The 12,400-nt window shown below is 40.8% G+C and overlaps 1 protein-coding gene across 1 annotated transcript in view; it reads left to right on the forward strand.

The window, feature by feature from the left end:
- USP6NL (USP6 N-terminal like) overlaps window positions 1-12,187 on the forward strand; it is a gene marked incomplete at its 5' end in the record, with an annotated part of 45,460 nt that extends 33,273 nt beyond the window's left edge. The window contains one exon of the mRNA XM_010023899.1: window positions 10,635-12,187. Within this exon, the coding sequence (XP_010022201.1) occupies window positions 10,635-12,067 (1,433 nt within the window). The remainder of the gene's footprint in view (window positions 1-10,634) is intronic.
- Between the last annotated feature and the right edge of the window lie 213 nt (window positions 12,188-12,400).

Below are 12,400 nucleotides of genomic sequence, written 5' to 3' on the forward strand. Positions count from 1 at the left end.
ACTCTTGGTCCTTCTCATCTACATTTGCTGTGAGTCTGCAGGTCTCCAAGTTACTGTGTGGACAGGGCCTTCCCCTTTCTGTCGCAGCTTCCCATCCTGCCTTCTCTCCATCCTTTTTCTACAAGCAGGGTTTCAGTCTTGACTTACTCTTCGGGGCAAGTTGCTCTTTTCAGCTCTACTCTCTAGCTGTGTGCTTTGTCAGACGTCATGGTGCAGCTGAGGCTTGGTCATGAGATGTGAGCAAATACATCAAGGAGTAACTTTGTCTTTTAGCGTCAAATGCACTCCATCATGTTAAAGGAAGATAGATCATGGAGTGGAAAATACAGAATTCACTGGGAATTTTCTTGATGGGGAAAAAAACCTGAAGGCAGGAAGTCTGTTCCTGATTTATTTATGTTTTAAGGCTTTTCTTTTGGCACAATGTAAGATGCCTGCAGGTGAAATTTTGTTTGAAAACACTCTGGATTTTCACAGATTAAAGAAGGCTTTAGGTGATGTAAGACCCATCCAGCTTGCAATGCAGTAAGAGAAAGCCTGAGACACAAGGAGTCTTCTTGTGGAGACCCACAGCAAAGGGCAGTGAATGTACCTTCTTGCCAAGATGGCTTGTCAATGGAATGCAAGATACTTGGTTTCATACTTTGTACACTTAGTGTAACTTCTGATATGACTAGCTGACAAGATGGTTTTGGTTTGAGCCATATTGGTTAGAATCATAGAATAGTTAGGGTTGGAAAGGACCTTAAGATCACCTAGTTCCAACCCCCCTGGCATGAGCAGGGACACCTCGCACTAAACCACTTCTTTGTTTTGGATAGCTGAAGCACCATCAATGACAATAAAATGCCTTTTGATTTATTTATTCAACACGAATGAGGTTTAATATTAAAAGAGGAAAAGCAAAGCCAAAGTGAAGTGTATTTTGGTGCTGGATGAGGAATTGAGCTTTGTCCTTTTTTAATTTCAAAGTAGCCTGGGAAATCCTCTTTGTGTGGTGTATTTTTGCAAGGGTAAATGGGAACATTACTTAACCTTTCACAAAATAAATACAAAATGCCTTCATCCTAATCCTTGGGAATCTAGCTGATTTCTCTGCTGCTATGTGCAGTTGAGTGAGGCTGCTCGTTTCATACCAATTTCACAAGCCTTTGATTTATTATTTTTTTCCTTTTCCCACTCTGATGTTCAGTTTGGTTTTACTAATCCCTGTCTTCAGGCAATAGTATTTTTGTACAGGTTCTCAGCATTTTCCAGACATTCGGTTTGCTCACGTGTTGTGATGGGTTAACCCTGGCTGGACACCAGGTACCCACCAAAGCCACTCTCTCACTCCCATCCTCAATGGAAAGGGGAGAGAGAAACATCTGTGGGTTGAGATAAGGGCATGGAGAGATCACTGAGCAATTACTGGCACAGGCAAAACAGACTTGACTTGGGGAAATTAGTTTAATTTATTATCAATCAAATCAGAGTAGGATAAGGAGAAATAAAACCAAATCTTAAAATCTTCTCCCCCCACCTCCTTCTTCCTGGGTTTAATTTCATTCCTGAATACTCTGCTTCCTGCCCTCCAGTGGTGCACGGTGACAGGGAATGGGGGTTGTGGTCAGTTCATCCCATGTTGTCTCTGCTGCTCCCTCCTTCTCAGGGGAGGACTCCTCACACCCTTCCCCTGCTCCAGTGTGGGATCCCTCCTAGGGCAGACAGTCCTCTGTGAACTTCTCCAACATGAGTCCTTCCCCTGGGCTGCAGTTCTTCATGAACTGGTCCATCATGGGTCTACCTTTGTAGCCCCCCACTACCAAAACCTTGCCATGCAAATCCCATACATGTGTCTGACTCTACTATCTTTACTACCTTGAGTCTCTTTTTGCTGTTATTCTTCTAATTTCATGTAAAACTTACAAAACTATCACGTCATGCAGTAATACACACAACAAATACCAGACTGTGCATTTAAGTATCTATTGTAACCTGAGAAAATAGTGTTCATTCTAGTTTTCAGCTGAAATCAAAGCATTACTTCATATCTTGTACTTGTTGGGTTTTTTTTTCATTGAGCAACAATTACACCTTTAAGAACTAAAGTAAAAATGCTTCTTAGGAAAAAGAAATAAAAAATCTCCATCTTACAGTTGCATCAATATCAGTCATCCAGGAATAGCAGTGAGCTAATTAAGCTCAGTGGAATTTTCCATCTGGCATCCTTTGTTAGGCTGTATAGATTTTCCTGCCCTGGAAGGGTAAGCTGCAGTCGGATATTACAAGAGGTAGTAAGGTTTGTGTTACTTTCAAGTGGATGTCTGCTTATGTCTGATGTAGCTTTCTCTGGCTTGCTTCCTCGATGGCTTCTCCCACTGTATTAAGGAGCATCTTGTTCCCTTCAGAGCAGAGGCAAAGGAGGGGGCTTTGTTGAACAATTTCTCACTGATAAAACCCTTAAAATGCTCAGCCAGAACATGGATGTTAGGGAGATCATGCTAATTTTGGATGTCAGTGAAATTCTTTACCCAATAGTAGTGATTTTGCATAAAGCAGACCATGTATTTTCATTCCTCTTTGTGGTAATTTCTAGTCATAGAAATGTAGTGTAGGATAACCTGGACTTAGCAACTGCAACCTTCAGGGCATGGCTTGCACTTAAGTGCTGTTCTCCAAACCCAAGGGTAGGCATTGCTGTTCCAGTGGCACTGTGGAGGCAGTAAACTGTATGGACAAGCACACTTCTGACTGGCAGGCTGCTTGGTTATCAAACCCTGGGAGAGGCAGGCTGGGATAGCTGTGGAATAGTGGAAACTGTGGATCTGCTTGAGTGAGTTCAGAGGAGGCCACAAAGATGACCAGGGGGCTGGAGCACCTCTGCTATGGACACAGGCTGAGAGAATTTGGGTTATTCAGCCTGGAGAAGAGAAGGCTCCAGGGAGACCTTGTCACAGTCTTCAGTACCTAGAAGGGGCCTGCAAGAAACCTGGAGAAGGGACTTTTTAACAGGACAAGGGGGAATGGCTTTAACCTGACAGAGGGGAGATTTAGGTTAGATATAAGGAAGACGTTCTTCCCTGTGAGGGTGCTGAGGCGCTGGCACAGGGTGCCCAGAGAAGCTGTGGCTGCCCCATCCCTGGCAGTGTTCAAGGCCAGGTTGGACACAGGGGCTTGGTGCAACCTGCTCTAGTGGAAGGTGTCCCTGCCCGTGGCAGGGAGTTGGAACTGGGTGAGCTTTAAGGCTCCTTCCAACCCAAACTGTTCTATGATACACCCTCTGATATATCAAGCAAGTTAAGTAGAAAAGATATTTGCTACTTTCTAGATTGTCTGGAACGTTAGGAAGGGTGTCCACACCACAGCAGGTTCTGGAACAGCACTCGTCTAAATCTGTGACTCCTGTTTACATCCTCTCAAGGAGCCAGATCTGATGTGGAGCAGACAACCTCTTCTTTAATTCAAGGATGATGTCTAGAGCATAGTGAAAGCAATTTTCATGGTTTATACCACTGGCCTCCAGTATTCCTCAGTGCAGATTATTTCCTTGGCTGTTATTTAAAACAGCAGCAAAATTCTTTAGATGCTCACAAGATACAGATAGAATTTGCAGCCTTTGGTTTAAGTTACTCCTGTAGGACTATGTAAATAATGCAGTGCTTAATAAACAGTGTTTACATATTAATACATATATTTTTTTATAGTATCTGATTTTAATAGACAAAAGTGCTTACCAGTGAAAGTTTCATAGTGTACTTAAAAATACGTGGCTGAACATAGTTTATTAGTCTGATGCTTGGGTCTGTTCTTGGAACAATTTCTCACCTGCCTTTTAGTCCTGAGAGGGGATGGCAGAGGGCTCCTGGGTTGGGTTTTTTAATGGCTGAAAGTTTAACAGACCTTACAGCAGCTGAGAAGGCCTTAAATCAGAGATAACGGTCTTGTGCTTTAATTGTAAATCGGTATTGGACAATCTGGGACCTTCCCTTGTCCTTGTGATCATCTTGACTGTATTTGTGTGTGATAACACCAGCTTTAAACTCTGACTCAGTTCTGTTTCTCTCAGCCTTTTCTGTGTTCAGGAAAAACTAGTGAAGTTTGAATCTTGCATTTGCCGTAGATTTTAAGTGTTTATCTGCTATTTATCTTTAAAGGTGTATTTTATTACATTTATCATCACTATCTTTTATTCAAATAACTGTCTATTTTAAATACTCACCAGTGACAGTGCAGAATTATATAGTAGGTTGTTAATCTATTAAATGATATCTATTCTATGCTGTCAATGTGCCTTTTGACAGCCAAAACAATAGAAATCTGTGAGTCAGTCTGACTTTCCTGTCTCTGATGGTCTTTCTCTTTTGGTTGTGTTTTGTTTCAGAGGAATATTGGATTTTTCACTTGTGCTTGAAGAATACACAAGTAGCTATTTCAGCCAATGCACCTCATATTTTAATCAACTAAACCTTTTTCTTTCTGCCTTGTTTCTTGTGTAGTACAACTACTTTGCAATATGATGAAGGACATTAATATAGAGAATTAAACTAATATTAGCATATTATTTTCAGCAGTTTCAGACTTGGCTTTGCATCATTTAAGCATCTTTACTGTTTAAAACTTGCATGCTTTTCCCAAATGTGATCCAGATAGTTATGGTGGGCATATTTTAAATTCACTTTTCAAGAAAGGGTATTTTCTGGAAGAAATGTAGAATTAGGGATATAAAGTGGTTAATTTTAGCAAGCTTATTTGCAAAGGTAGCTTGCAGACATACAGCTGGCATCCTGTACCTCCTGGTTGATGACCAAATGTGTTAACATTTCTATTTTTATCTACATGAAGATGTTTATAAAGTAAGTTTTCCTTACTGTCACTTACAAAAATGACATAGCAGCAGGAAGGCAAACAGTGTATTTTGTTCTACCTTCAAGCTGTCAGGCAAGATTTCAAGTTAGTAACTCCTTAGTGATGGCCTATAAAGGAGGAGGAGCAGAGCCTGGCTTCCAGACAGCAGCTTGAGCTTCTAGTGCAGGCACTTAAATTTCTTTAATATTCTCTTGGACTTGTAAACTGAAGAAGTAAAATGGGATGTCACCGATGGAAACTAAACACGAAATATCAAGATGTCATTTGAAGAGTTGTTTTTATGACCATTACCATCCTTGAAAATTGTGTTAGAACAGTCAAAGTGCATGTATTCTGGTGCTGAAATTAAGGACTAGACTGTTATTCACCAGAGAGAGCACTTAAAGCACTTTACTCCAATTATATGTCTGCTATTCAATGCATGAGGCTGTTAGTGCCTCCTGAAGCAATTATCTGTAAAAGTCTTGTAGTTGAGATCGACTTCCACTGGGTGGTGACCAAGACTTGTTAGAGCAGGAGGAAGTCAGTAGACTAAAACTTTCTTTAATATGACTTGAATTTCTTCTCTTTTGGGGAACAGTCAGATCTGCTCACGTTTGTTTCGCTCCTTTTCATGTCAGGTAATATGTTTACCAGCAGCAAACAAGCACCTGATTGTTCTTGTTTTGCTTGTCTCCTCCTACTTCCATTTCTCTCCTTCCTCACCCATTTTTCACCCTATTCTCTTTGTTGTTTGCTTATTTTATGCAGTGCTGCATACAAGCCAAATAAATCACTACCTTTCTTTTAAAAGGCAGAATAGAAGATCTTACAGTCCCACCTCTGTAAACTCTGATATAAGCTATTATGTTTGTCTTTGGGAAAAGCCAGTAACTGAACCTGTTTTATTGAAGGGGGAGGAGGAGACACTGGCACAGGGTGCCCAGAGAAGCTGTGGCTGCCCCATCCCTGGCAGTGTGCAAGGCCGGGTTGGACACAGGGGCTTGGAGCACCCTGCTCTAGTGGAAGGTGTCCCTGCCTGTGGCAGGGGTTGGAACTGGATGAGCTTTAAGATCCCTTCCAACACAGACCAGTCTGTTGATTCTATGAGAGTTAGAGTTCTGCATCTCACGAGAATATACTGCCAGCCTGGGAAGAATCTGAAGTCAAACGAACATCTGATCATTGTAGAACTCACTGCCAAAGCGAGTCTCAACTTCTAGTTTTAAAATGCTTTTAAACCTTGTGAGTAAACGTCATAGATTGTATAGAAATGCACTTGTCCCAGAAATACTTCTTGTAGAACTCAGACATTTCTTCGTCCCTCAGTCAGACAGCTATGTCCAGAAAGTGAATTAACTCTTTGAATCAACAGCACAAGCAGATTTTCAATCGAATGCCCTTGAAAACATCCAAATAAAATTATTTCATGCTCAGATCTGAGGAGTTTGAACAGTGAGTTTAACTGAAGTAGTAAAGAAAGTGGCTGAGAGCTGCTTGGGAGGCTTTAGGCAGATTCGGAATGGAAAATTGGTAGATAAAAGATAATGCAGCTTGTAAGAATTGGTGCTTTTGCATGCTTCCCTGGTGAGCTGTGTGTGTACCTCTTAAGGGTAGAGATGTTTGTTGTGACTTGGTTGCTTTGTTTTGCATTGTGGGTTGGTTTTTTTCCTCAGCTTTTTGCTTTTATGACCTTTTTTCTTTCTCACCAACATGCAGCATCTTGGTTTTCTTGCTGCTTAAAGCATTCATACACATAGTTTGCATGCAGTTTTCTGCATGTGAGGAGTGTCTCATTGTGTTAATGTGCATGATGATGGATCTGGTTATTGTCATCTTGTTTAATTTTGTGTATTTTTTTCAACTTCAGGAGTTTTTACTTGGTTTTATATTTTTTAAAGCTGTTTTTAGTTCCACTGGAAGCCACACCTCTGCACACACACGTGTGTGTGTGTATCCTTAAATAGAATTAAATACCTGTTTTGCAGTTTAAAACAAACTGGTTTTCCTTTAGAAGGTAACCTGTTTGCAGGATCTCTTTGTGCTGCAGCTCATAGATCCTTACGCAACTCCTTTCCTTCCAATGCTTTTCATGGCAGGAGGCATTGAGAGCTCAAGCATTTCTGAACCAGAACAAGGCCTCTGCTTTGTAGCTTTGATTTCAGTGAATCGAGTACCTCCAGCAATGTGGCCTCTCTTAGTTTCACATGCAGATGTGGATGATTAAGTAAGCTGTGTCACTTGTTTCTGTCTGAGGGTCGACTTATACCAACTCCTGTAGAAGCCCTGTGGCTAAGATTTAAAGCTGTATTTCTTCTTTTCCCCGCTGACCCTCCTTCCACCTGTATGCATTATTCCCTACTTTTGCTTTCCCTCAAAGCTCTAAGCTCCGGTATTACTAGCCTATAAACATGGTTTCATGCTGTTAGAATGCAGAGGTTTTCTTCTAAACAACCTATTGTGTTGGAACACTTTGCTTGTTACTCACTACATGAATTAATGTCGAGTTTTAGCAGTTTTACAACAGCCATGGTAAGATTTCTCTGATACTCATTTTACAGCTGTAATTCATGTTACAGCATACATGACCTAGACAGTGCAGCCCACATATGCCTACTTGTAGTGTGTTCTTTTACCCTGAAATGTGAAGGAAAGATGACAGAAAGTAATCTTCAAAGCAGCCTAGCTAGAATTCAATAAAAATGTCTGCAGTATTCTCACAGGGGTTTTGTTAGAGCTTAATGGTAATTAAGAAACCTTAAGTGTGTGAAATTAAAAAACAAAAAACTCACACAAGCCCCACCTTTATTGAACAACCAAGTCTGTTTCAAAGGATCTCGTATTGCTCCGTATGCATTTCTTAGAGTAAAAGCTGGAAGAAAGGAAATCTGTTCATGCTTTTAACATCTTTGTACAAATTAGGAAGCACTGCAGCTACTGGAGGAACTCGTCTTCATTATTATTATCTATATATATATCTATATATATATATCTGGAATAGTTTAATTTCAGGCATGGAAGAAATCTTTTTTCCTAAACATTGATTGCATACAAGGACAGAAACTAAATAAGTTACAGATGTTGAGGAGCCCTTTTCCATGCTATCCCATAACTCCTACGGATCACCTGGAGGTTATAAATAGATTAGCAGCATATAAAGATGAGTTCTGTATGATTTAGATGACAAGTTCTTGGTATGTACTTTGAGTATTGTTTCTTAATTCAGATTTCATGCTATTCTAACATCCAAAATTAGTAAGATTGAAAGCATGGTGGTTTATAAATCCAGTATCAGGAATATTTATTTTGGGCAAAACTCACTTGTATTTAGAAGACAAGAGCTTCAGCTTTGTCTGACACTGTGTTTGAGGATGCCGATGGAATTAAATCATGCAAATGGCTTTTGCCAAACTGAAGCAAGTTTAGAAAGTGAACTCCTGTTCATAAAGAATGAAGAACAATTTTGAAGAGGCTGGTGCAGCAGATAGTATATTGCAGAGCACTTAAAGCATCCATGCAACTCGTTCCTCTGTCCCTCATTCCAATGGTGTGCTGTGGGGGAGTGAAAGTCCACGAATAGATGCTCCAGATTGTAGCCTGAACAGTGGGAGCCCTGTAGAGAAAGAGAATGAATTCTGAGAGCTGCTTATTGGAGCCCGGTGCTGAGGCCGTGTCCCACTGTGTAACCTGCTGCACTGTCTTGCAACCATTTATGTAGGTGTTCTCCATATAGTGTGCCAGGCGTAACCCTGTAAGATCATTTAACAAGTGGAATCTCCCCTTTGGGGACAAGTAATTGAGGAGAGGGCTCAGCATGAGTATCTTCCTTCACCAAGTGAGTACGTTCAGTGTAAGAGCACTGGTTTGTGTATCTCAGTAATTGGATGATCACAGTAGAGCAGAGGACAACAAGGGGAAAACAAAATCAGAGGGGTTTTCTGCAACAAGCCTGGGTAGACTGTGTTTATTATATGTAAAATGAGATTTCTGAAGTTGTGTATTCCTCATGGTGAGGGTAGGTTCCATATGACTTTTGGCCTCCTATGAAGACTTCGAAAAATCAAGAAAAAGCCAGTTTAATTGTTTGGCAAAACCAGCCTGGTTTTCTAAAGTACTTTTGATTTACTTACCTTGTCATGACACACAGCAGCGTTGTATTCTTCTCTGCTGTCCTCCTGCTATGTCCTAGCTGGCACAAACTGTAAGTTTTCATTTAGTTTATATAGCAACTGATCCGTGATGGTAGTTTGTTATGCTGTTGTAATAAATAATACTGACCTTGGCTGCTGACTTTCCTCTGTGTACCTCTATCATGAACCAGTCATCAAAGATTGAACTCATAATATTGACTGTGAAAATGAACATAGCTCACTTCTGGCCACAGCACTTGTGTCAGGGATAAAGACATTTGTATGTATGCACTCCTGTGGACCCATATAGGCACATAAAAGGAATCTTAATTACAAATAGCTAGAAAGAGTGAGGTGCTTTTTATGATCTTTGATGGTAACGATTTTACGGTTCTCATAAGAAGAAGCAGGGATTAAACAAAATTATTTTATCCACAGCCATTTTATATCATTTATTTTGCATAACATTTGAGCAAGGGTACCCATTTCTCTTTTTCTCCTTACAGCAGAGCTTTTGCTTACTAAATAGATGCAGAGTGAGTAGAATTTGTTAGGTTATGCTGACTTGAAAAGTTTTTATAGTTTTTAGGAAACACTGAACATTAAATTAAATTTAGATTAATACATTTAATGAGAAGTATGTGACCGTTTCTGCTTATAATGGGAAAGTGATGTATTACACAAGTTATATGCAAGTGCATGTGATAAAAGATACTGGCTGAGAATATGAAGGGCTTTGACTGCTAAGGAGAAAGATTGCAGTGAAAAACTCAATGTAAATTGTTCTATGACACCACTGAGCAATGAAACACTTCTTTATTCTTTCTGTAGTAGCAATGTAGATTGTTCTGGGTGCCCACATAACTGATGTTTATCATGGGCTGTTGCAATGTGTTGAGCTCCAGCCTGGGAGAACTTTCCATTCATATCCTAGTTCTCTAAATGATGTCCTTGTGTTTGGGAGAACTCGCCCATTGAACACTCAGTTGGATTCATGACATAGCCAGTGTTAGCATTAGCCACTGATAGAAAACTGAACTGAAAACAATATGATTCTGCACAGAGCCTTTCAGCTACACGGAGCTTTTTAGTACTGAGGTTGAAATTTCTAGGCAGCGGTTGAGGGGGACAAGGACTTAACTGTGCAGTTGATGAGGAGCTCCACCCCAAAAAAAGAAGTGAGAGAAGGTTCAAAGATGTCCACTAGGAGGCTTCTGCATGTGCCGGAGGAGCTGGTAGTATAGCTTATTAGAGGGGTATGTTGAAAGATGAATGAATGGGAGACACTGGATTGGGAGAAGGATATTGGAAAGGATCTTTGAAGTGGAAGACGTGTGACAGGCACAGCGTGGGGAGGGTTATTTACATAGTAGGTAGTGTAACTGAAGTGTCATCTAGGAAAATAATCTTTTTCAGCTGTGTCATGAATGAGCAAAAGCTTGGCAAGGTTGCATCAGCTGTAGAAAGGCAGACTAGAGTAACTGGTTCAGATGAGAGCATACACGAAATCTCTGTTCAATGTCAGCATGCAGAAAAACCTTTGAGGTCTTTAGCAGAATGGTGACCAGAGAGAGGCCCAGGTAATGGAGTTTGTAGACGATTTTGTTTGCATGACCAACAAATCCAAGAAGACTTTTGTGCAAAGGTGAATTTATGCTATTACTGTTCTTGTTTTAGGTAAAGAAGATGAATTCCCAAAGAAGCCACTGGGGCAGATTCCATCAGGACCTCAGCCTCCGATGCTTAACTCCACCCCAATGCTTAATGGACAGAACAGCACTGGTACACAAACAACAAGGACAGAAAGGAGACTATCCACAGGAGCAGAAGCAGGAAGTTCACCAAATAACCGGAAAAGAATTAATTCACTGGAAAAGAAACCTTCCTTAAAACAGCAGAAGGCTCGACCGATAGAGACACAGAGTAGTATGTCTAAGAATGAGGTAGATACCAGGAGAAAGCCTCAGCCAACAGAGCAGGACAACTCGAGACAGTATAATAATGCAGCTGCTAATCAGAACTCTAATGCTACTTCAAATACAAGAAGGGAATTTGTACCTAAGTGGAATAAACCATCTGATACTAGAATAATTGAAAAGACAATGAAGCTTACTGCAGAAGTGAAGGGCAGGCCAGTAAACCATTCGGTTTCGGGCCCGCCACCAAGTCCTGTAGAAACACAGCCTTTGAATGTAAAGCAAAAGACGAGGGGTTTGGATGCTGATGAAGGTAAGCGAGGGTCGAATGCGTCTCAGTATGACAACGTTCTGGAAGTTGAGAATGAGAATCTTGTTGAAGAGATGCTTGAGAGAGCTCAACCACAGAGCCCAAGGCATGTAGCATATTCTAACAGTCCAAGAAAGCAACCTGACAAAATACCAGCTCCATTAAAAATACCCAATAATTACACCTTCACTTCACAACCCAGATCTCCAAAATACTCCTTGCAGTCTGATGGACCACCTCATGGACTGAATGTAAAACAGCCACTGCCATGTTACAGTAATCCACCTACTTACCATGGAAATTCTCCAAAGCATGTTTCCAGTATAGGCAATATGAGTTCTGTACCTCTGCATTACCATGGGAATCGAACCAGCCCTTCTGGGAGGCCATATGGTTCTTTTATTTCAGTAGATTATTCTCCAGATAAACTACAAATGAATTCTTATCCTGCCAGTCGCCAAAATCCTCTTTCACCAACCCATGGGCAGATTGAAGTAGCCCCTGTTGATGTTTATACCAGCAACTCAAGATCCCCCCCAGGTGTCAAATTCATAATCCCTCCAGTGGATTATTTACCGGAAGATAGAAAGTGGCCAGATGCTGCTTATATTTACAGACATGAACCCTACAGGCAGCCCTGGAGCCAAGATGTTAACAAAGGACACTTGGAAAACTTCCAGAAATACCAGCATTTTCAGTCAACGCATTTCCAAGACCATACCCTTCCTCCTGTTTCTGTGGATAGTCCAATCAGATACAGGACTTCACCAACCTTTGAAGACCATGGCTCACCACAGTACCAATACTCAAGCCCATCTGCACAAGCCCAACACTATCGAAATAGAAATGATGGATTGTCTGTGCATGAATCTGTGCTTCTCTGAGAATCTGACTGTACTTACTAAACTGGCAAAGACCAAAAGCAGTCAAACGTTACTGTGTTAGTAGTGCTTCACCTCAGTTCTTCTGTGAAATACACACAGTTCACATGTCTCAGAAACTGACAACACTATTTCAGAGATGTCTCAGACTTTCATTGAAGGCTAGTTGAGTTCTTAGACTTGCATTGAAGCTATTGAAGGTGATCTGATGCACATAGACATAGCAATAAGATCGTAGAAGCAATGTGGTTAGTACTGTCATTGTTCCTTATGTTTAAATAACTGGTGTTACAATCTTTCTGCCTAAAACCTGTAACACATTTACAACTTTCTGTT

Source organism: Nestor notabilis, unplaced genomic scaffold, assembly GCF_000696875.1.
Source record: "Nestor notabilis isolate BGI_N333 unplaced genomic scaffold, ASM69687v1 scaffold1451, whole genome shotgun sequence".
Lineage (NCBI taxonomy): Eukaryota > Metazoa > Chordata > Aves > Psittaciformes > Psittacidae > Nestor > Nestor notabilis.